Raw genomic sequence first — 26,409 nt, 5'->3', positions numbered from 1 at the left:
AACAAAAAAAATGAAAAAAAAATACATTGACGACAAAAGTAGCTGTATCATCAGTCTGCCTCACTTTGCCTATGTACTAATATTAAATCAGATGTTTAGGTAAATAGAATCATGAAGACCAATAAAAGAATACTTAGATTGTTGTCACATGAAAATGCACCTAATTGATTTTAAGGAAATCATTTTCTTTTTTTTTTTAATCTGCATTTCCTATTTTTTTTAAGATTTTATTTATTTGAGAGAGAGAGATCACAAGTAGACGGAGAGGCAGACAGAGAGAGAGAGATAGAGGGAAGTAGGCTCCCTGATGAGCAGAGAGCCGGATGCGGGACTCGATCCCAGGACCCCGAGATCATGACCTGAGCCGAAGGCAGCGGCTTAACCCACTGAGCCACCCAGGCACCCCAAAGGAAATCATTTTCTTAAAGGTTTTATTTATTTGAAACACAGAGAGAAAGAGAATTAGCAGGAGGGGAAGTACAGAGGGAGAGGGAGAAGCAGACTCCCTGCTGAGCAGGAAGCCCGACATGGGACTGGATCCCAGGACCCCTGGAATCATGACCTGAGCTGAAGGCAGATGCTTAATCAACTGAGCAACCCAGGTGCCCCTTCAGGAAATCATTTTAACACCAGAAAAAAAATTGGTCTTCTGGATATTACTTTTTAAGCAAAAATTTTGCTAAAGTAGCATTTGTCTCTTCTTTCATTTTCATATATAACCCTTTGCCTCCTTTTTTGCTATAGGAACAACTGCACTTTATTTATTCCTTCTTATGCACCCTTCCATCATCAGCAATCTTCCCAGTCCCAAAACATTTGAAGAAGTTCAGTTCTTTAATGGCAACAACTACCACAAGGGCATTGATTGGTAAGGAAAATAACAAAAAATAAAGACCACTATTAACACATGCTCAATCACAGCGGAGCAATTATAGATGTATGTGTGGCATCTACATAATTACAGCATAAATTTGTTATGCTCAACTCTACCATAGTGAATTAGAAATTAATTCATAACAATGATATGTTTAATCAGTATTGCCTATAATTTGATTTGGACTGTGCAATAATGATAATATTTTTCTGGTAAATTATATATGATTGAATAAAGAAGATTATGGAATATTTTTGTCAGAATTATTCATAAGGATATTTAAAATTCTTCTTAAGCATATAATTATTTAATTGTGCCTAGAATTGTTTTAACTGCATAATTTGTCTTCACAAATGATGCTTGAGGAAACAAATAAATAAGTTATTTTATACTCTGTGACATGTATCTTCATTAACTACATAGACTATAAAATGTTATAATATAAGCTGATATTTGTCATTCAAATAATAACATAGCATTTCCAAAACCGTATTAATGTCGGCCATGCACATGCATAAAAGGAATATTACTCTGTATTTAATAAATTATGAAAAATTTAAAAGTCACAATATTTTCCCTAAACTGAAATAGAATAAACCTGATATTAAAACTGGCCTTTACTTTGGAGATTTTTCTAGCTTTATTCCAATTTTCTAAGAAAATATTGCTCTGACTCCAGCTTCCAGTTATATAAGGCAAATCTCCTCCAAGGAAAATTTCCCTAAACGCATATGTCTGTAGTCTGTAACTTTATGTCAACACCACCTATGAACCTGTCCTTATACAAGAGGCCTGTTCTGTTAGATTAGAGTTAGAGTAGGGGAGAGGCAATGCCAGTGGGCAGATCTGGCTTCCTATCACATGTAGAGAGGTGCCCGCTCTGCACCTAAGATATTCTTATTCTACCTTACTTTAAAAAGACGAAATGAATTTTGGAAGTGCATGCAAGTTACTAAAAGCAGAACAGCAATTTTCTCTTATCTGTGAGCTCAAATGGAACACAAATTGTTAAGCAGGAATATAGATGAGACTTTTCACCACTTCACATTTGGGAAACATAATAACAAATGTCAAAGAGGAAAATAAGTGTCTTATATGAATTCTTAATTGCTCTCATTATTTATTTCTAGAACATTTGAGGGTTAGAGAAGTGATGAGCTGTACGGAGGATTACACACATAATTAAAGCCTTGCACCGAGTTAACCTCCGAACATATTGATTCCATAATCTACACACAGAGGAATGTTCTGACAGCATATGGAGGAGCGAACCTACCGAGGCACCACAGGATCAACTAGCAGGAAATATCCTCTTAATGACTCTAGATGGACCATAATGCGTTCACATTGCTACACATACTACAAATTATGCAGAAGTTAAAAAGGAGGAGAGCAGCTCTGCCCTACTCGGCTTAGGATTTTATAGCTCTTCTGACTTACACACCCTCCTCTCTTGTGCACTGTCATCTCAAATTAAAAATTTTGTATTCAAGTTCACAAACAAGAATTTACTATTTTAAAATATTTACTAGGCAATACTGTGTAATTTGCTTTTTGCCAAGGGTAAACTTAAATTTTTCTAGATTTTGCTTTTGATAGCAGAGAATATCAACCCAAATTGCAAAGATTTTCCCCTGTTCTTAACAGTCTACCCATTTCATCTTCCTCTTTCCCCTGCCCTATATAGTTCATTAAAACAGTAATGCTTTGAGTTGTCTTTACAGTCAAAGTGGATAGAATAGCACTTGCATTAGAATTATAGGTATATAGAATTATAACATAATTAGAATATGTATTATAGACATATAGAGAATAATATAACAGTGTAGAATTATAACTCTAATAATTAGAAATCAGTATAAATGAATGTAAAAATGTTCCGTTATTTCATATCCATGGCATGTTAGAGAAAAACTTGTATCTCAGATTATTTTTCTCTGCCTTCAGGTATATGGACTTTTTTCCTACTCCATCCAACATCACAAGTGACTTTCTGTTTGAAAAGAGTGCTAATTACTTCCATTCAGAAGACGCTCCCAAGCGAGCAGCATCTCTGGTCCCCAAGGCCAAGATCATCACCATCCTCATCGACCCCTCAGACAGGGCATACTCTTGGTACCAGGTATGAAGCAGGAAAAAAGTACTTTTAAAAACATTTGGCCATAGCTAAATGTAAGCAATAGTGAATACCAAATAAAGTCTAGATGTCCAGATGTATTCAACAGTCAAATGTTGCATAGCTAACCCCCCCAAAAAGAAAAGAAATTATAAGTAATAAAAGCTGAATATTTGAGTCATATGAAGTTGGACAAGGAATTTCAAGCATAAACTAGTAGAAAACATCATACATAAAGGATTAATAGATTGACTAGACAGTATAAACATGTAAAATATTAGTCTATCAGAATCAACAAAAAGAATACATATAGAAGTAGAGCATCTTTAATAACACATAGCAAATGGTTTAGTATCCTTAATTTGTTTTTTAAAAAAAAAGCTTCTGGAAACTGATAAAAGAAAAGATATAATACCTCAGTAGAAAAATGAGCAAATAAACAGAAAGCATAGATAAACATTTCACACACACAAAGACACCCACAAATATAACTGCTCAACGATTTATATGAAAAATGATCAACCCAATTAGGGAACAACAAAATACAAATCAAAATGATACTCTTTCTGAATATCATCTCTACAAAAATTGTCGTGTTTATTCTTCCTGCTGGCAAGGGTGTGATGATAAAGATATTCAAACATTCCAGAAGAAAGGTATAGATGGTGATCTTTTCTGAACACTAATTTGGCAATAATTATCAAAATAGTTTTGTAAAGGTCCTGTTGTGTTATGGGAACTTCAAAGGGATGGACAAATATTTATTCCTTGCTATACCGCAATACTTGTCAAACGATAATAACAGTAAAAGGAATAAATACCCAACAATATAAATTTGTATCACACTGATGTGCAATATTCTGCAACAACATTTAATGGTGGTTTTAATCAATAGAATGTTAATTAAAACATTGTGTCCATTTTAATATGTGGATAGGTATTAATCAAAAAATCACATAGATATATAGCTAAAAATTTTGAATGTTCCATAAGGAAATCTGTTAGGTATGAAGAAAGCATCATCTAGAGAAATAAACTTTGGACTTAAAACTGAAGAATGAGTCAATATAAACTGAGTGGGGTAGAAGGAGAATTGAGCAGAGGGAAAAGTATATGAGGTCCACTGGCACAAGGAACCCCCAGCACATGCAAAGAACTAAGAAAACTTCCATGTGGCTAGAGAGCAAAACCCGAGGTGGAAACCTGTGGGAGATGGGTCTGAGTCGTACGCAGGGGCCAGAACTCAGGTGGGGGAACTGTGTGGCCACCATTCTTCAAGCAACTGAAAGCCTTTGAAGAGTTAAGCCAGTGAGTAACTACCAGATTTCCTTTCAGAGGTGCTGAGAAATAGAGGCAGCTTTGACGGTGAGAGTTAAGTACAGACGGAGTGAAGTATAAAGTATCAGAAGACATGTAGGAATTAAAACCAACAGAACCTGGTGAGGAGACAGTGTCAAGGATAAATCAAATTTCTGATAAGGATAACTGGATGATGAGTATATATGCCCATAAAAATAGAAACACTGAAGAAGACAACAGGACCGGTTGGAGGGAGGGGTGCTAAAGATGTGGCACCAATGGTGATCTTGAGATAAGGAAACACTGTTGTGTGGAGAACAGTAGAGTCAGCAGGCACTCTGGGGAGAGGTTAGAGCTACAGACAGAAATTTGTGAATCAGAGGCAAAAAGCCACAAACATGGTGAAACTGCCTAAGGAGAGAGTTTAGAGAAGCAAAGTACAGAGGATGATAAGGCAGCCCAGGAGACAAGAGCAAACAGCCAGAGGAGTAGAAGAAAAAATCCAGGAGTGTGATGACACTGAATACAAAGGAACAGAGTACTACCATACAGCAGAGGTGATAACAGTGTCAAAGGGCTGCTAAGAAATTAGACAGTTGGACAGAACAAAGCCTGAATTATTTCCATTGAGTTGAAAGAAATGGGGGGAAGCAGAGCTTTTAGCGACAAATGATAAAGCAAAACCAGATGGATTTAGTGGAGGAAAAACTAATTGGGAAGAAGAAATAAAAAACAGAAAATAAAACAGGAATAGAAAGGGGAAAAAACAAGACACACACTTATTATAGAGAGGTTAAAGTGGGTTCAAGGAAGCTATGTTCCATGGTGGTAGTGATTTGAATCATGAGATGGGCAGGAGTGTCCAAAAAAAGGAGAGATGTTTAAGGCAAAAAAAAAAAAAAAAAAAAAAGGAGAGAGAGATGTTTAGGACCTAGGAGAGAAACTGGGGATCAGTCCTGTGTGGCTCCTGAGGGACCAGGAAGAGATGACTACAGGAAACAGCTCCAATGGGAGGGAAGCATCCAGACTTCACTTTTCTTGTGCAGGGACACTCCTGGCAAGCTGTAGGAGTCTATGGGTCCCATTTCAGAAGCACATTTTAAAAACATAAAAATACATAGAATTACAAAGTAATAGCTTTCTTGAACTATAAGTATCAAAGTAATTTTTAAATCGGTAACAAATTTTTATTTATTTTAACAATTAAATGGCCAGATCTAATGGCAGGACTAATACTGCTGTAATGTTGAAGTAGGGATGCGCATGAAAACACTTTAATATATCTTAAACTCCTATAATGTGATACAAAAATACCTGTTTTGTTTTTTGTTTTTTGTTTTTTTCAAAAATACCTGTTTTTATTGGTGGTCAAAATCACAGGTATAATAAATGCAAAATTTCATTTAAAAGTTACAGAAAATTAAAAAAACTTTTTTTTTCAGATCCAAGTTCATAGACCCTCTGAATTACATCAGTAGGACTCTGGTTAAGAATCTTCCCACTGAAACTTCGAAGTTAGAAGAGGGGATAAATGTACATGCTGGCAAATTTGAAGGTCTGAGATAGAGAAGCCGAAGTGATTCTGATGGTCTCTCCTTCTTTATTTATTAGAGAGGGTGAGAGAGAGAGAAATCACGAATGGGGGGAAGGTCAGAAGGAGAAGCAGCCTCCCCGCTGAGCAGAGAGCCCCATGCGGGACTCGATCCCAGGACCCTGGGATCCTGACCTAAGCCAAAGGCGGATGCTTAACCGACTGAGCCACCCCGGCATCCCTTTGATGGTCTCTCCTTCTTTTGGAAAGTTGAGAATGAGCTACTCTAATGGAAAAGAGGGGGATTATTTGGGGACAGCAGTTTGAGGAGAGAAAAAAGGCAGTGTGAAATCTTTGCACAGGGGTGAGATAAAGTTGACCACAGAAATGTAAAATGGCCTACAGCAGTGAAGGCTTAATTAAAGGTGATCTTGAATCTGTGGTGGTAATAATGTAAATGTATTAAAATCCCATGAAATGAGTGTATTTGTGTATGTGTATGCTTAATGCATATATAAATTAATGTCCCCCAAAAAACAAGACTAAAAGGGAATTTTTAAAGAACATAAGAGAAATTTTTGTATTTTTACTTTTTATTCATTTATTTTTCACCCATTCTTTATTTTTTTAATTCATTCTTTTCCGTGACTTTCTTCAATAAACATTTATGGCCAAGAACAAATAATAATGGACAGAAAAATATGACCCTGTACATTGGGATTGCAAGAGGTCAGGGATCCTAGGAGAACACCTGGATTGGGAAAAAGATCCAAATACTATTATTAGAATCCATGTGTCACTGTCTCCCTCAAGATAGAAAAATACACCTTTCTCACTTTATGAAAATTCATATTGAAAGCAAGTAAAGCTTACTTTTAAAAAAAAAGTGACAAAAGCATTCAAATAGTAAGTCTTCATTAAAAATATTGAATATAATTACTTAAGGGTCATATGTTGCACATTCTCCTAGCAGAAAACATAGAACAAATTTATATGAATATTTTTCACCTAAACTATTTAAATAAAAGAGAATCTGTGCCTGCTTCTCCAAGTAAATTCTTTGAACATACATGCTTGAAAAGAATTATTTTTCCTGGTATTTTTATTGCTATATTACTAAGAGTAGGGTCCCCAAACTGCTCCACATTTCAAAATAATGCAGCCTATTACTTAGCTAGTCTTGTCTATTCAGTAAATACCATAAATCCAAAGCGCTGCAGGTGTAATTCAGAAACCTCTACAAATGTCACCTGCCACTGTAATTTCTACCCCACATTTTTATAATGGGCCTCACAGAGAAGCTAGAGTGCTATTTTTTCCATAAAATATGTCCCTTTGTGACTTCTGGTCATATTTTTATGCTAATCTTCTTAGTTGCAGGAATATAAAGAAAAGTTGGTGTTAAACTTTTATAAATCAATGTGGGGTAGATTGAGTACAGTTCCATATTATCACTGCTTAACATAGAAATTTTAGTATTAATATATTAATATGAACATAGTACTTTTATATTCCTTTATTCAAGTTATGTAGTTTCTACACATTGTATTAATTCAATGTATTAGGTAGTCTCTGTGTACTCAGCATAATGCATATGCATATAAGAATGTCAATAAATATATAATAATGAGAGACCTTCAAAAGTTTTATTCCACCAAACTACCACTCACTGGTTACTGTTTAACCACTTCTTGCTCATCTTTACTTTTATAATTTTATTTCTAACTAACATAGATGACCTGCTATTACACAATTGTATCAAGTCCTAATACACTCCTGTCCTCATTCTGTAGTTAATTTTCTTTATGTTAAACTTTAGATATCTTGCAAAATCAGTTCATCCATTCCACAATTCAACACTTTCACTCAAACTTAAGGGATCAAGTTCTCTCTCAGTTTCTATGTTTATTTTTTTTTTTAATTATAAAAATCTGTTATTACATTTTAGCTCAAAATTTTCAACCACTTAAAACATCCCTTCATCTTTCATTCAGAATTGATCACTTATTCGTCTGGCTACCACAACAATATATATAACTCTAGTCAAATATCTGACTTGATTATAGTCTTTTAATCTATTGCCTCCCATAGAAAATTTTTAATTCTTTGAAGATAGAGATTACATTTTGCTTATATCGTTTTATCTCCAGAATCTATAACCGTTTTGTTGTTGTTGTTGTTCTGGTAAGGAGTTTGCTGAGTGCTTATGAAATTGTATTGACTGCTAAATTCACCTCTTATTGTATGGGGCTCTTGAGCTTGACTAATGATGGTTTGATAAGAAAGATTCAGAGGATTTGGTACTGAAAATTAATAATGGCTCAGTACTTGAAAATTAGCATGGATAGATGAAAATTCCTGGGAAAGCAAAAGGAAAGGACTTTGGGCAACATCAACATCTTTATGACACCTAAACAAGTATTAGGACTATACATCCACTTTCCCTATGCTCATAACATCTGCCACAAAAAGGTATTGCAGAAGTGTTAGGACCTGTAGGAATAGCTGTGGTTAGACAACGAGCAGAATAATCTATAAACCTGCTCTTGCTGATCTGAATCTCTTCTATTCACTTTTAGTTAAACCCATGATGAAAATCCTATATTCTTCTCTTTCTTTGTATGTAAACATTTTAGACGTGAAGACAAGCACAGGCTTATGTGCCTACTACTTGATATACACAGAAGGCTTATACTTTAAATAAGCAATATGTCATTGCCTGGATTTTAAATAAGCAATATGTCATTGCCTGGATTTTAATATATGCACTTTATTTTTTCATTCTAAAATTAGTTTACCATTTTCATTACTTTTTGGAAATAAAAGATACATGCACATGCATACATCAAACACAAACACGCACACATACCCATGCATGCATAAAGAACACCAATTGTAAAATTGACTTTCTTGTTAAAGCACCAACGATCACATGAAGATCCAGCTGCCCTGAGGTTTAATTTCTACGAAGTTATCACAACCGGACATTGGGCCCCATCTGACCTAAAAGCTTTACAAAGGAGATGCTTAGTACCTGGATGGTATGCGGTCCACATAGAAAGATGGCTAACTTACTTTGCTACTTCTCAGGTAAGGTCTTAAAATTAATTTCTTCTGTCTAACATACCTTGGCTTTATTGGCTTTATTGCACTTGACAAACAGAAAATGAGAAATAACATTGCCACAGATAACGGTTTATAATGAGACAATCATACCTAAAGAAGACATGTGGATTTTTACATTTTAATGCCAATAATAGTATTAAAATGTTAGGTGGTTGTGAAACATATTTCTTGGGATTTTCTTTTGGGTAGTAGCTGGTCTCAAAGTGTTGAGTCCTCACACAGGAGACATCGCGTGATTCATAAACAGTAACTCAACTACTCACAGAATAGCCATTTAGACAATACCTTTATGGAACACCCCATGCAGATAGTCTGACATCTGTCCTCTAGGGCTCTTAGAAAGGAAAAAGGAGGTCATGCATCAGACTGTCAAAATGGAGAATGCTGTAACAGCTCCAGGAATGCAGGATCAAACAAGAGGTAAGGATTTGAGGAAACGTCCATATTGTTTATATTCTTACTCCAGATCAGGTCATGACTAAAAGCTGAGTTCTTTGTCATGGCTAATAAGGAGAGCAGATGAGTAATTTTTATCTATGCCATTCCTAAATCTTTGACTCCAAGGTTAGCTCATGGGATTCCGTAGACTGGATAATTATCTGACTACATGACAGATGGAAAATTGAGTTTCTACTGAACTACTAAATCAGGAGCGTATCTGTGTTTATTTCTGATTTACAATCAGGTTATTTAAGGGTTATAAGCAATGCCAATGGCAAACTTTGATTGTTATTTATTTGGAAGGACACAAGAATAGTAAACATTAAAATGTATCTTAAGTAATGCATATTTTCTTCCTATTCACACTGACCTAATTGATTAATGTTATACCAGGTCAAGTGAGGCAGCTCAGTCTACTTAATTTAGTTTTGTTCTTCACAAAGTGACTATTTTTGACTTTATAGTTGCTAATTATTGATGGACAACAGCTGAGATCTGACCCAGCTACTGTGATGGATGAAGTCCAGAAGTTTCTGGGAGTTACACCTCATTATAATTACTCTGAAGCACTAACGTGAGTCTATTCTCATGCTTGATTTCATTTCCATTATTTGCCATCATAAATTATCACTGGTAGGTGTGTGTATAGCATCATTAATACTAGCTATGAATTTATACATCATTATGCTACTCAAAAGCAGTCAAAGGAGTATCCTCATTATTCATGTAGTGTCTTCCTTTTGAATACCACAAATACTTTATTTTATAAAGTGCAATCCTATAGGCATTTTTTTTTTATCACAAACCCCCTTCTTGGTGGGCTTTTTCACCAATATAAGTTTGGTTAAGTAAATTTTTTACACCTACTCTGCAAAAATTGTCCTAGAAATTGAAGTTACAATGGTGAAAAAAAAAAAAATACAGTCTCTCACCCCAAGTAATTCCAGGCTAGAAATGCTGACTCCCATCCTTAACTCTGTGAAAGTGACCAGTATTGGGGGCAGAATTGGGAAAAGGATAAATTCGTATTTTACTTTGTACTTACTAAATTATGGATAACCAACAGGTAGTCACATATAACGTTCCAGTTATCTATTGTTGCATGACAAACCATCCCCAAACCCACCAGCATTAATTACCACAGCCATTTTATTACGCTTATAGAATCTAGGGGCTGGGAATCCAGACAAGGCACACCCAGAACTGCTTACTTCTACTCATAAAACCTGGGGAAAATATGACTATCTGGGTATGAATCAAACGTCTGGAGACTGCAATCTTCTGGAGCCATCTTCGCTTCTCTCAGATCTCTGGCTCTTGGACTGGGAGGGCTCAAAGCCTAAGCTCAATGGGATGAGACCTCTTCATGTGGCTTTTTGAGTGTCTGGCCATGTTCTGAAAGGGAGTGATATGTGGAGGAAGTGTGATCCAGCACAGCTATAGCTTTCTCTGACCTAGTCTTGCAAGTCGCACAGCATCATTTTCATCTCATTTTATTGATTACAACCAAGTCGCTAAAGCCAGTACAAATCCACAGAGACAGCAATGGGCCTCCCCCTTTCGATGGGGAGGGGCAAGAGCATGCTGCAGAAAAGAATTTGGAAGGGGAGATGTTCTAGCAATCATCTTAGAAAAATAAAACTATATACTTGGGTAACTAAAGATGGGGAAAATGTAAAGAAGCAAAATAAACAAGTAAAACCTCCAAGGAGCCAAAACACATTTTAAAAAGGTATATACTTAATTCCCTCACAAGGTCTGATACAAAGCCTATTAAATTTCAGACAAAATTCTAACAAACCTGATTATATAATTTCCCAGTTCACAGCAGATTAGAATCAGCAATTAGACAATTAGAGAGGGTAATGGAAGGACAGGAAAAGCAGTAATAAGATTGGGTTGTTCCTTATCCACTCAAACAACCCTAATGAAGTTTTTACCCACACATGGAAATAACAACAATACAAGGCAGGCCCCTGTTGATTAAGTAGACAAAGCTCCCTAGAATACATTTTACATTAATATTATCGATGTTACCGTGTCTTCCCCTGTCTCCCTGCAGTAGTTTAGGGAATGGTTCTATCTTGTTTACTACAAATAGTTACTTATGGTTCAATAAACCTGCAAAATCATACTTTTCAAGAAGAGATTACAAACAAGTGCAGAATTATGGTTTTTAATATGTCTCACATCACAAAAATTAATAACTTTGGTGATGCTCAGTGTAATAAAAGAAGTCATGTGGCAACCAATTCGTTGTCTCAAAGTTGTCCAACAGTTATTTGAGAAAGGCTTTGCATCTTCATTTTGCAATTCCACATCTACTAAAATAAAGCCATAAAACAATGAATTCATATAACTTAGAAAAAGGAAATGCCCTCTGTTAGAGCATATAACATCAATGCAATTGATGAAACCAGGACTGCAAAATAATGTGGAGTCAAGGTTATAACACTGTCTAAAAGCATGATTTTCAATATGGCTCTTCTTCCTCAAGTTGTATTACATTCTGCCTCACAACAGCTGCTGTGGAGACAGGGAGAGATGGCAGCCCATCCTGGGATCTCTACACACCTGAGAGCAAAGGAGATGCTCTCAGCGTGGGTATAAATATCTTGGCTTTGTTGCCAGAATTGTATTTTACCTTAATGCAGTTAAATATTCTCATCCTGAGGCAGAAAATACTGTTCAGGGGCACAGTTATGTCGACTTCCCCATCTCATTTTGCAAAGCATGCTGAATTGTTTTTCCTCTTGGGAAATTAATGAAAACTAGAGAAAGGACTGTGATAGGCAAGGAGCAGATTGAAAAGTCCAGTTTGGAAATGACTCTGTCTTCCTTTTAACCATTTAACCAGTGATGTATTTAATTTTAATTGATAACATGTACTAGGACAACCTGGATTGCAAGGATCAGGTCTCTAATAATAGGTTGGGCAGGGAACTGTGAAGAAAACTTCCCTCTCCCCCTAAATGAGTTCACATATGTGCAGAGGCAAATTGCAGGTGCACTGGTATTACAGGAATGGGCCCAGGGCAACAAAATATTCTGCAACTAATTAACTTTACATCCCAGTCAATTATGCCTCATCCTCCTAAAACATCTGCTGAGCAACAAAAATGCAAACCTTTTCGATGTTTTATGTATGCAGCAAGTCCCATAGCAATAAATTTAAAATTTCTCTTCTTATTTGGTTTATTCTTCCATTTTCCTATCTTGTTAGTCCTAAACAAAAGTGCTTATATATCTGAGTTTAAATAATTAGGACACACATCCTTTCTTTTGTAACTTTGTGCAGCCATAGGAACAATTTTCCTTAAAAGTATAAAGACCTAAATTATCCCATAGGGTCATTTGCCTTCAGCAAAATAAATGAAGAGTTGTCTAATCTTCCACTCACCTCTTCCATGGCCTGTGCCTCATGTTGTCTGAAAAAAATGTAATAAATTCAATTTTACAATTTTAATTTCCTCCTTAAAAAGTATAAACATTTTGAACTTGAAACCATAGCATTCTTCCAAATTAGAAACTCTAACTCATGTTTATATTCACAAAACTATACTTACATTAAATTCAGTCACTTTAATATATACTATTGAATGATTTCAAAGAAATCTGTTAACATATTTTGACAGGGAGATCATACTAATAACTAAATAAATATTTCAAAATTCCTGTGTATATGGGTTGCAGTTTTGATTATAGGTCCTTGATCTTTTATAGATGAATAGGTAAAGTATGAAGCTTAAGTTAATAATTTCAATCTAAGATTGAGGATTTACAGGTTTTTTTTTCATTCCGTAGAAATAGTCGAAAATATATAATAACATATAGTTCGTTAAGTCTCACTAGACTTTAAATAAATTCAATGAATATTTATAGAACTGAATTAAATTGTAACAATGGGCATACCGAAGTCCATTTTCTTTATCCAATTGGTGGGGCTCTCTTATTCAAAATTCTGTATGCGGGGCACCTGGGTGGCTTAGTCATTAAGCATCTCCCTTCGACTCAGGTCATGATCCCAGGGTCCTGGGATCCAGCTCCATCTGGCTCCCTGCTGGGCAAGAAGCCTGCTTCTCCCTCTCCCACTTCCCGCTTCATGTTTCCTCTCTCTGTGTGTCTCTGTCAAATAAGTAAATAAAATCTTTTTTAAAAAATTCTGTATACAATTTATAATCATTACATTTTTACGATCATGTATATGTTTGATCTTTTGTAGGTTTGATCCCCAAAAGGGCTTTTGGTGTCAACTACTGGAAGGAGGAAAGACCAAATGTCTTGGAAAGAGCAAAGGCCGAAAATATCCACCCATGGATCCAGAGGTAATATTTTCCTAATATGAAATACTCTGGTAAAACTTTGTGCATACAGTTGTTTCAAAATAAGGGACAATATGTTTGCTTCCTTTTTCTTCTCTTTCTTTGTTATCAATGTGTTATATATTTAGGATGTAGGTAGGCTGAAAGAGATCAATAATTGATAGATATCCATAGGAATTGTTTGCCCTTAGGATGCAGTTGAAACATAAATATTACTGAATAGTAACTATTTTCCAAACGTGTAAAGTACTTAAATGAATTGTTTACTAAGTAAGTAATTTTGGATAAAATATATATACATTATTATTATATATTAAGTATGTATCATGCCTGTAACATGCATGGGTACTGAGGTAAGCAATGGAGAGCCAACCTGTGGGTGGGGAAGTTTCTCCACACCACCAGTCAGTGCTCAGATACCAGCTGGGTGTCCAATTCAGTTCTGACAATATCTATCCTGAGAGGGCATGAGATCCCACAGGTGAGGGCTCAGTTCCATAAGACTGTCTCTCCCCACCCCAAACTTCAGATGCCAGTCATAAGCCTGTGTTTTTGACCAACCAACCAGCTATAGATTGAAAGTTCCAACAACCTTCTTCCTGGGTTCAATTCATTTACTACAGTGACTCACAGAACTCACAGAAACATTACTTACTAGATCACATGTTAATCATAAAGGGATATAACTCTGAAATGGCCAGATGGAAGGGATGCATAGGACAAGTCCTATGGACAAGTCCATAGGAGAAAGTCCTCCCTGAGTGAGCCACTCTCCCTCAGTCTCCACATGTTCACCAACAGGGAAGTTCTCTACACCCAATCCTTTCCAGGTTTTTATTGGATGTTTCATTACAGAGACATAACTGATTAAATCATTGGTAAATAGCAATTGATTCAATTCCCCAACACCTCTTTCCTCCAAGGTCAGCAGGGTAGACTTAAAGTTCCAACCTTCTAATCACAGGATTTTCTCCTAGCAACCAGCTCCCATCCAGTTAGGGTCCAGGACCCACTTGATTAACATAACAAAAGATAACTTTTTAACTCTTTCATTTAGCAAATTCCAAAGATTTTAGGAGCTCTGTGCCAGAAAAGGGAGCAAAAACCAGGCATATTTTATATCATAAACCACAATACCACAGAGAGGATACAGGATAAAACAATTATGAACTAGGATATATTATAGGAGACTAAATTAGTTACTGTCATTGATTTATAATAAGATACATAAAACAATGACAAACTACAAAAACAGGAAAAAAATTTCTTAATAAAAGTGATGGTACTTGACACCTGGGTGTCTCAGTCCATTAAGCATCTGTCCTTGGCTCAGATCATGATCCCAGGGTCCTGGGATGGAGTCCCACATTGAACTCCCCTGCTCAGCAGGGGAGTCTGCTTCTCCCTCTCCCTCTGCCTGCTGCTCCCCCTGCTTGTGCTCTGTCTCTGACAAATGAATAAGAGCTTTAAAAAAAAATAAAAGAAGAAGAAGTGATGGTGTGAAGAGGTAGTCTAAGGTTGGAAATCCAGTTAGCCATCAGTTGAGCCAGATATAACGAGGATCTCTCCCAAAGCAAGGTGGCAAAGGGAGGATGGAAGTGATTCAGGTGTTACTATGGAAATAGAAGTACCAGAAAGTCCTCAAACTATACCTTTGAACTCAATAATTTCCAAAGAGTTTCAGAAATCACTTTAATCTGCCAGGAAATCAGTGTAATGTTCTCACTACTTCTATAAACATCTTATCCAGACTTTGAAGTGTTTACAGTCTGGTTTAAAGGAAGAAATGTAATGAAATACCTGGTGGAGGGTACAAGATGAAATGTAATTGTCTTAAGTCCATTTCCACAGTGTGCACAAAAGTTGCCAAGGGAGTTTTACAAAGAAAGAGACTCATTTATGTTAAAATATTAGAAAGGACTAAAGTGAGATGTTGTAACTTTGACCAGACTGAAAACAGGGTTTGAGCCACTGCTCCTATTCCACAAGGAAAAGTCTTCTCAACTATATTATAAACTAGTAGTCAGAGGCACAAAACAATGTGTATTGGGGTATAATATGAGGTAAGTGACATCCTGAGAGAAAACCCAATTATAAATTTTCTGTTTACATAAAGTAAGACTACTGATATATTTGAGCATTTTTTAACCTATTCATCTAATAAGGGCCAATGATTCCAGCTTGCCTAGGAATTTAAGAATCATAAGGAAGTTCATTATAATGATTTTTATAATGAGATCTTATAATATTTTGGAAGCAAAATCTCTTGCTTTAAAAGCATCCATTTTTTAGGACACCTGGGTGGCTCATTGGTTAAGCGACTGCCTTTGGCTCAGGTCATGATCCCGGAGTCCTGGGATCGAGTCCTGCATTGGGCTCCCAGCTCCATGGAGAGTCCGCTTCCCCCTCTGACCTTCTCCCTTCTCATGCTCTCTTTTACTCTCTCGGTCTCAAATAAATAATGAAAATTTTTTAAATAAATGCATCAATTTTTGTCCTGAACATAGAAAATATTTTTGCAGAGTTATAAGTTATTTCTTTAATCATGAATTTCAGCTTTTATGGTTATTTGTGTTCACTTTTTATACTATAGCCCAATTTCACACAAAGTGACCAATTTTGAAGGAACTGTCTGGTTTTTTCCTAGCTCACTTTTGTAGATTTGATACCACTTCAGGTCCCTACCTCATTCTTCTTTAGTGCCATTTCCTCTCATTAACTTCTTCCCCCGCATAGACTTGACCAATACCGCAACAAATAAGTGCCTCTGTGGTATGTAAGCCAGGAAAGATATAACTGGAAGTATTTTTATTTTATAGCTGCAGTTCTGCCAAATCTTTCCAAAAGATACTTATGAGTGATATCTAGGGAAAAATACAAAAAAATGCATATTTTATAGACACCTGTATTGTAATAGAATTTCTTAAGAAATGTAGATTGCATAATTATGTTTAATGAACTAATAACCTCCTTCAAGTTTGGTTGTTTTTTTTTTTTTCCTTTTTGCTTTCCAGTCTAGAACGTTCCTCTCTAATTACTACCGAGATCACAACGTGGAACTGTCCAAACTGCTACACAGACTGGGGCAGCCTCTGCCATCCTGGCTGAGACAGGAGCTGCAGAAAGTGAGATAGCACTGGAGACAAGAATAAAGCTCGAAGGATGCTTCCTTTTACTGTTAAATAGAAAAGCAAACCCCACATCTTTTACTCTTCTACTGCACTTGTGATTGTCAACAGAGGACTGTTGAATAAATTTCCTTCTATCTTTTTCATAAAATGAAAACTGTTATATATATGCACGCATTGGCAATTACTAGCATCCATCCCTGTGTGAGCTTGTAGGAAGTAATGTGGGGTTTTGTGGCATTATCCAGTTTCAAGTGTGGGGATCATAACACAGCCCAGTTCCTCTATTTACCACAAGGTTTCAGAAATTCTACATAAAAACGAGAATCCTAATTATATGCAAGTGACAAATGAGAATCTTGAGGAAAATATAAAGACAGAGATATCTGAAAATGAAGGTAGCAGGAACCCAATATCTGAATTTAAGGGCTTACATTTTCTCTTTGCTAATTTAAAAACAATTTACTTTTGTTGTGAAAAGCAATCCTATGATCCAATACTCTTATTTTGAGCAGTTATTATTTATCATATTTAGCCCACATATTTTCCTCTGTTACTCCTCTTTATGGATTTCCTTGACTTGCTAGGGAAGTTGTAAAGTTGTGGCCTTCTGTGTTTGCCGTCTGTTTTCCTTTTATAGAAGGAAAGTTTCCACATTCACTGATAATACTATTTTCTCTGGCAGGGCAATCCATTCTCAGTGAATTCTGCAATATGGGTCCAACAAAATCTATCAGAGATTTGGGGGTAAAAGAGTGAGAATGCATAATCTGTATAGTATTAACTAGTATGTATAATGACATCTTTCCATGGGTTTATAACTCTACCATACTAGTAATCTAGGTATCTCCACATTTACAGTGATGTAGTATTTATAAGTTTTTTTCACTATTTATGGGAGAAAAAATTTTTATTGATAAGATATGGAATGAAAACATCAACATGGGCTTACAGGTAGAGTGGGGCACTTGTGCCTTCTATATAGCATTATGTCAATCATTTTAAAGCATGGACTTTTATATATGCCAGTATATATACTATTGCAGAAGATTATGGTTTTTGATGCCTATTTAAATATATATATGTGTGTATATATATATATATGTTTACATATATATGTGTGTGTGTATATATATATATATATATATATATAGTCTAAAACTTACCTCTTTGAACATTATTAATTCTCTAACCTAAACCCTAGTTCTCAGCCATGCTACCCAACAATTACTTTCTAGAGAAGTGTCTTAGAGCTTTAGGTTCCTCTCCTTTTGGAGGTTATTTTCATGCTGGTTGAACTTTTGTCCCATTTTTCAATGAAGATATATTAAGGCTTGGTTAATCTTTTCAGGGTGATACATGAGGGTAAAATTTCGAGAGAACAGTAAATCAAACGCTTGGGTAACATTACCTGTCAATCCATCCTTCCTCCAGAGTAATTTTGCTACAGGCTATAAATAATAGTATTTTTCCTGTAATTTGAGAAATTATGCTTAACATAATTCAATATCTTTAAAGGAAACTGAAGATCCTTGTTTTTTTGTTGTTGTTGTTCGGTTTTTGTTGTTGCTGTTGTTATTTAAAGCAACCAGATGAAATCAAATCTGAAAGAGAATCAGGAATTTTCACATATTTTATTCCAGAATTCAACTTTGTGTTTGTACTTCATTAAAATTTTTGTTTTCCTGTTGTTTTCCCACTATATCTAGAGGCTTTGGAACTTTTTGAGAAAATGTGAAAATTTTTCTTGGGCTTGAGTTAATAGAAATCACAGATTATTACTTTGGTTGTTCCTTTATTAAGTGTGAGACTAAAATTCTCAACTTAACTGTTTCTTACCTGATCGTGTGCTTGAAAGCATTGCTCTTAGGCACACTATAATCACAATAATTGGGTATTTAGACCTCTAACATTTATTTGTTCACTAGCTTCCTCCAGTTTATATTCTAATACTTTCTCTTTTGAACTAGAGATTAACTTTTTTTTCCTACGTGGAATAACAGAAATGTTCTTAGAAAAAAAGAGCAGATATTTTTCATATTAAGTAAAATTCACACAAGTCCCTCATCACCAGATTTGTAAGAATGTAACTCATTTTTGACATTTTCTCATTTTTTCCTAAGTAATGTATACAGTCTCATTCACCTATCTACAGACATCAGAGAGCAAAATTCCCCCAAATTCAACTGGTTTTTTCTCCCTGATTTATTTCAATCAGTGTGCACATTTTTCTTACTAAGATTGTAATGAAGAAAAAATAAATTTTAATTATATAATTCATCTTCATCTTATAGTAAACTATTTAGAAGGACTCTGGGATTTAGGAATAATATAATAAATCAGGAAAAATTTCAGCTTTAAGAATATCTTGATTTACCCACTGGCTACTTCAGAATTATTGAGTCAAGTTTAATATATGTAACTCCTTAAAGTTTTAAGTCAATTCTATTTCATGGTCTTGAGGTACATACTTTTTTAAATTTTAAAGAACTTCCTGAAATCTTTAAACAAGACAGTACCTTCCCCTCTTTTCTTCTTCCAATTGCCTAACTCACAAATATAATCACTGATTACTTCACATTAATAAAGGTAGGAACAATATTTGATGACAAGCCTACATCAAGATATAATGACATGCTTGTCAAATACTAATCTTTAAAAATTATATTACAAATCTCATCCAAAACCAAATTTTGCTCATATTTAACAATGTCTCCCAAAGAATTGTATAAGCAACACAGAAGAATGTTAGTGAGAAAAGTTTATAGTCCTTTTATTACCGTATTTTTTTCTTAAGAAATGCTCTTAGTCCATTTAGAAATTTTATTTGCTTCAATTTCAACAAATTAATTTATATTTAGCTCATGTAGTTTTTGTTCTTCTATCTTACTGTTTTAATATGTCATATAAAGTGTTCCATTTGCCATGAATAATTGATTTATTTTTAGTTACACAGACAATTTATAGTGGAAAAATATCTTAAAAGCCTGGTTTTGGTGGCTAGATAATATATTAACCATTTGCTTGATGGAAGTACCTCAAAAATAACTCTGACCAACTATTTTGAAAAGAAAGAAATCCCATAGTCTTACATGTAGAATTTTATCACAACCACAGGAACACAGCTTAGCTATGGGTACATATATATGCCCAATATATGTATATATATGCAAATGAACATTTTGTATGTGTGTGTGAGCCGGTGAGCTGGATGGGAAAAGCAGAAAGAGAACTCTGCGTTTATTGAAATTGTTAACAGTTACAGTACATGCATAACGTATCTTTGGTTCTTCTCCAGAATAAATACTACCACGGGTATGGCCACTAGAGTACTGTTGTTTCTCCGCTAAAATCTAAGGTTTTAATCCACAGAGGGTTCTTTTTCCCTTCTTTTTCTTCCTATCTTTTCTTTTTAATCTTCCTACTTTTTATCTATATACGCATTCCCTAAATCCCAAACATATAACTAGTGTAGCCAGGAAGTTATGAGAGTAGACTTTGGATATCTGGATTTTCATACCAGTCCTGCCTCTTGCTAGCTACGTGGCCTCAGACAAGTTGTGGAATTTCTCTGAGCCACAGTTTTCTTTTCTATAAAAGAGAGACAATAAAATGTTACTTATTCACTTGATTATTGTAAGCATTACATGAGAATATATTTAAATAATTTAGCATAAGCCCTGATATAGTTATGCCGGAATGTATTTGTTACAAATAACAATGTATGATATCAAATCACTATCTCTTCTTTCATCAAACAAGAATATGTTTTCTATTTCCTTTAATAATAAAACATGTATGTCTTAAACATATAATTAATTGTATTTAGTGAAAATGGGAAACTGTCTTCTGCATCACTGTCCAAAAATGAAATTGTGTTGTTCCCTGCTATTGTTGTAATCACAGTTGGAGCAAGGTAGTTCCATCTCAGTCCATCCTATTGAAATCTCTTTCTTCCTACCTACTTTTCCTCGGTTTTTTCAGAAAAGTGTCTCCCTTGGACCCTTTCATTATATGTCCTTCTTCAGTTCTTTTGCAACCCAATAGATATTCTATCAGGAATATAAGATCTAAAGGTACAACTTCCTCAAACCAAATAACAGTCACGAGATTTAATGGAAGTGTAACAGTGAATCAATACTTAAAGAATCATTAAAAATTACAAGAAAATGTCTCTGCATTCTTCACATCTTTATCGTCAACTTTGTTTTCTCCCATAAGATCTCTTTCCACAAAAGAAAATTTTATTGCACTTTTATATTACTTTAATGTTATACTTGTCAATATCAAATATTATTTTTTGAAATTTTTTCTGCAAATGCACAGTATTTCAGGTTTGAAATTAGACATTTACATAAATAATTTTCATCCAAGAAATTGTTTCACATATATAGATATTCAATAAAAATTCATTGAGAGACGTTGAAATGTGTTGAGGACTACAAATATACTTAATTATTTGCCCAACTTTAATATACACCATTACCTATCTTGTTAGTTTACATTCCCGCTGTAGAATGTATTCATGGCTTTCGATGAACTAGTAAGTCCACAGAACTAGTGACTCCGAAATCTGGATCTTTAGCCCCTGAATTCCAGACCTATTACCTACCTTAGATGTACCCACTTTAGATGTTCATCCACATGTAAATATCTGTCTGACACCTAAATTGAGCACATTGCTATGAATTCTTGATTGAACTCTTCCCTTTTCAGGGAAATTTTCTGCTTCTCCTCAATCCCCTTTTCTTTTTAAAAACTATACCCAATCAGATCACCTTTTAGTCCTTCTACTAATCTTTTTCTTCCACAAGCCCAAGGTACACTGATTCTTTTCCTGAATGTCTTTCATTAAATCATATTTGCCCAGTAGAAATATGTGAGTCACAAATGTAAACCACATATGTAATTTTAAGTTTGCTAGTAACCAGTTTAGAAAATTATTATTAATTTCAATACTTCAATCAATATATCTAAAATATTTCAACGTGAAATCAACAAAAATTATTAATGGGCTATTTATATTCTTGCATTCGTACTGAGTCTTCAAAATCTAGTTAGTATTTCCTCCTTATAGCACATCATAATTTGGGCTTGCCACACTTTAAGTACTTAATATCCAGATGTAGTTAGAGGCTTCCATTTTGGACAGTGCAGCTCTAGCTTCAACCTTCTTCATCGACTTATTCTTGATCATCTCCTATTCACCCCATTGGTGAGAGAAAGATTCCCGCCCTAAGGGATAGCCCAACACACAATGAGCAGCACTGGACAGATGAAATCAACAACGGTTTCTGTTACATATACTCCTAGTCTGGGAAGGAGGCATTGCACACCATACCTGAGAAGGAATAAACAACAGGGGCTATGAGAGACAGGTCTTGTAGCACCAAGGGGGTGAGGTCACCCTTTGTTCCCACAGGAACATGTGATTTGTTCGTTTGAATAATTCTGCAGTCTGGCAGAAAACTGAGCTCCACTACTCAGGGAGAGGCAGAAACAGCCCTGGTCCACTTGATAAGCAGAATTTAGGGCTAGAGTACCTTACCCAAGAACCAGAGTGAGAAGGGAAACCTGTAGTTGGGCCATTTGAGATCCTCTCATTTTAGCAGACACAAAGGCAACACACATAATTTAAGTCTTAATTTTAGGCATCATCTCCCACCTCTTACCACTGTTTTACTATAGCCTTTCTTCATCTCTCCTGTAGGATTTTGTCACAACCTCTGAACTGGAGCTTTTACTTTTCTTTAAATCTTATACCACACTACTGATAGAATGGTCTTTATAATTTGTAAATAGCACCATATTATTCCTTACCTTAAAAACCTTCAAATATTCCCCAAACCTAAAAGACATATGCAAATTATAACATATTGTATGGTCTGGGATTTTGTCTACCTGACCATTCTTTTTTAATTATCTTTTTAAAATTACATTCTGGGCACCTGGGTGGCTCAGTGGGTTAAAGCCTCTGCCTTCGGATCAGGTCATGGTCCCAGGGTTCTGGGATCAAGCCCTGCATCGGGCTCTCTGCTCAGTGGGGAGCCTGCTTCAGGAGGAGGAGGAGGAGGAGGAGGAGGAGGAGGAGGAGTAGTAGTTCCGGGTGACTAAACTACTTTGTAGTAATTGCTGTACCCAAGCAATTACTACAAATTGCTTCCTCTCTCTCTCTGCCTACTTGTGATCTCTGTCTGTTAAATAACTTTTAAAAAAATCTTAAAAAAAATAAAATTACATTCCCAATTCTAGTAACAATCAATGACAGTAGTACCTCTTATTCACAGTTTCACTTTTGATAGTTTCAGTTACCCAGTCCATTGCCATCTGGAAGCAGATGGTCCTTCTTCTGACGTATCATTTCAAGGTCAACCATAACCTAATGCTGCATTACCATGCCTATGTCCCTCACCCCACTTCATCTCATCACATAGGCATTTCATGATGTCACTTCATTACAAGGAGTGTAGTACAATAAGATATTTGAGAGAGAGAAGTCATACCACGTAACTTTTATTATTGTATATTTTTATAATTGTTCTATTATTAATTATTATTGTTAATATCTTCCTGTGCCTAATTTATAGATTAAACTTTATTATATGTATGTATTTATGTATATATGTATGTATGGGAAAAAACATGGTACATATATAGAAAGAGAGTCCACGGTTTCAGCCATCCATTGAGGTCTTGGAAGAGTATCTCCCATTGGTAAGGGGGCACTGCTGTATTTGCAATTCTCCAATGACCTTGTTATTTTTACATTTCTAGGCTTTTGTATGTACTGCTGCCTAGAATGCTTTTTATCCCTTCCTCAGCTGATCTGTATGAACTGGCATTGCCGATTCACTAACAGAGTAACACTTTGAATCTCAAGTAAACTGGCTGTGAAAGTCCACTCCCTTTTGCTTCCTAATTGCTTTACATCTAATGCACAGAAATATTAATCCTCTCAACTTTGGGTCTCTGGCTTTAAGTTGTACCAGAAATCTTCTTGTTCTCTTGGCATTGCCCCATCAATATCTGGAAAATAATGATAATATATTTAGAGCTATAATCCCAACAACTAGCTTACTAGTCATATTATACATTGTTACACATACATTGTACTGTAATTTCTCATATGTCTGTCTACATGCTAAACTTATCAAAATGAGAACTATCTTTTCATTTTTGTATCTCTCATACATAATACAGGATCTGTCACAAAATAAGTTATTGTTAAATGAATGTGTGCATTACCTTATATCTTTATAGTGTTAGGAAACTGGACTTCATTTTGTAAGCATAAAACATAAATATAAAGTTATCCTTGCAAATACAGCGCCAAGACATATATTTTCAAGTCTGTTGCATTTAGGAGTATTGCTTGTTTTCTAAGAATCTCTATGTTTGTACATCTAAGTCACCTAATCTTATAAATAAGACCAACCAAACAGACCATATTAAGCATCCCTAGACACATTAGGAACTGAACCACATGGACCACTGTTCTTTCATATTGGTTTAAAGATCTCACAGTATTGCTCCCAAAAATGTTTGTATATAATCAGAACAAAGCCAAGAGCTGTCTGTCTACAATGCACTTTGATGAAATGCGTGGCTTAAAATTTTTTAAAAATTCACCATATGGAAGAGGATAAGAGGTCATTTACTTGGTATATGATCACTGAGGCCCTTGAGTTATAAAGATTCTTTTGTTACTGACAAAAAAGAACAATTTTCATTGTTTAATGATACATTCTTTGTGGAAACAATGCCATGAAAAAGATAGGTAGGATTGTTACATCAAAAACATTGGCACTTTATATTTAGGTCAACTGGAATTAAAACATTCCCATATAATAAGGTATTTCCATGTGAACACCATTATCTCTAAGATGTTCTTAATCATTTAAGACTCCATTCTGAGTTCTGCAAATCTTACATGTCTTTTCAGAAATGCAAATGTTATGCCAGGAATAAGATACTAGCAGCAGGGTAAGAATATACAGCAGAAAAGAGAAATCAGAACCAATTTGTGAGAACGCAAGAGAATCATGACTGCATTCTTATGCCTACCAATGACATTTTTCTAGATCATATGGTTTGGTGCAAGAGAGAAAAATCATTGTGGGTTGTAGAACTGCCAACAATCTTTGTAAAAAAGCAGAAAAAAATTTTCCCTGCTTTTGACCTAGAGTAAGAAGTGTCATCTTGATACACGGACCACCAACCCACACAGACGTACAAGTGAGAATATGTCAGGAGAGGAAATTTTACATTGAATATATTTTCCTTTATTTTGTTTGCTGATGAAGATGGGTCATAAGTCAAAGAATAGTACATAGTGGAAAGTTTGGGGACTGGTAGGTTTATCGTAACCCACTTGCCATTTGAGGTTCAAAATCAACAGAGTTTCATTTGTCTAGGGTATCTAAAATTGACTCTCTACACTCTACATTCTACAGAGTGAAGCTGTAGACATGTTTTTCACTCTGTACTTTCAGGTACCAAAGTCTGTCTACTAAACTGTAACATGTCTAGGTCATTGTTTTGTTTTGGGGTTTTTGTTTGTTTGTTTGTTTGGTTGGTTGGTTGGTTGTTTTGTTTTGTTTTATTTTAGTTTTAGTTTTTATTTAATGTCCAGGTCCATTGGAATTCTCTTCTTCATGTTCCCCGGATGTTGCCTGGAAATTAGGCATCCAGAAGCCTTTAAGTTCTTGATAAAATGAAGCACATATAAGCCTTTAGTTCTGTATTGAAGAGATACATAATGTCATCCACAGATGAGATCCTGAGGACACTTGGATCCCATTTTAGTGGAGTGGCAGAGCTAGAAAGAAATATGACAGTAGACTTAAGTTAACAAGAAGTTATGCCTTTGTCACAGGTAGCACACATATATGTAGATGTCAACCACCTCCTCCCTTAGCCACCTTCAACCAATAAAAATAATAAAGCAAGCACTTAGCAATTTGTGTGATATTCTCTGAAAGGAAAGAATGGTATGAACCCACCATGATTTACATAACAAGGCCTTAAACTAGCTCACCCTGAAGAAATACAGTGCATAATGTGGTACGTGGCTCTCTGGACCAGAGCCACAGATCAAAGCCTGGCAATATCACTTACTCATTGTTTGAGTTTACTCATGCACATCACTTACACTCACTGTACTACAATTTCCTCATCTTTACAATGCAAATAATAACAATGCCTACCCCTTGAGGTTATTATGAGGATTATATGATCTAAACTACATAAAAGCACCTAGAGCAATAGCCGACACATAGCAACCACTATAAGAGTGTTTGTTTTTATTAGTTAATTTGTGCATACCTATTTGTAAATGCATAATACATGTTTTAAAAATAATATACCAAAAACATTGACTTCATATTAAATTAATTGCATAAAAACAGAAGCATATTTGGAAATAAAAGAATCTACATCCAACAGAGGTAAACAATAACAAAACAATAGCAAAGTAATCAATTGCATTATCTCCACATTTTAAAATTCTAGTTCTGTCAGCTGTTTTTATGTGCTTGACCAAATTATGGAATTCTTATGAGCTTTATTTCTTC

The 26,409-nt window shown here is 35.2% G+C and overlaps 1 protein-coding gene across 2 annotated transcripts in view; it reads left to right on the top strand.

The window, feature by feature from the left end:
* The window catches only part of LOC132014335 (bifunctional heparan sulfate N-deacetylase/N-sulfotransferase 4), a 250,101-nt gene extending 233,258 nt beyond the window's left edge, over positions 1–16,843 (top strand). Inside the window, exons 8-13 of one of the 2 annotated variants that reach the window (XM_059395250.1) lie at positions 745–868; positions 2,822–2,996; positions 8,740–8,910; positions 9,852–9,961; positions 13,610–13,712; positions 16,724–16,843. In XM_059395250.1, the coding sequence (XP_059251233.1) occupies positions 745–868; positions 2,822–2,996; positions 8,740–8,910; positions 9,852–9,961; positions 13,610–13,712; positions 16,724–16,843 (803 nt within the window). The remainder of the gene's footprint in view (positions 1–744; positions 869–2,821; positions 2,997–8,739; positions 8,911–9,851; positions 9,962–13,609; positions 13,713–16,723) is intronic. The other variant, XM_059395261.1, reaches the window with a different exon arrangement.
* The last annotated feature ends 9,566 nt before the right edge of the window (positions 16,844–26,409 follow it).

This window comes from Mustela nigripes, chromosome 1, assembly GCF_022355385.1.
Source record: "Mustela nigripes isolate SB6536 chromosome 1, MUSNIG.SB6536, whole genome shotgun sequence".
NCBI classification, from domain to species: domain Eukaryota; kingdom Metazoa; phylum Chordata; class Mammalia; order Carnivora; family Mustelidae; genus Mustela; species Mustela nigripes.
Note: the sequence above shows the minus strand (reverse complement) of the source record. Positions and strands in the feature narration are given on the sequence as shown.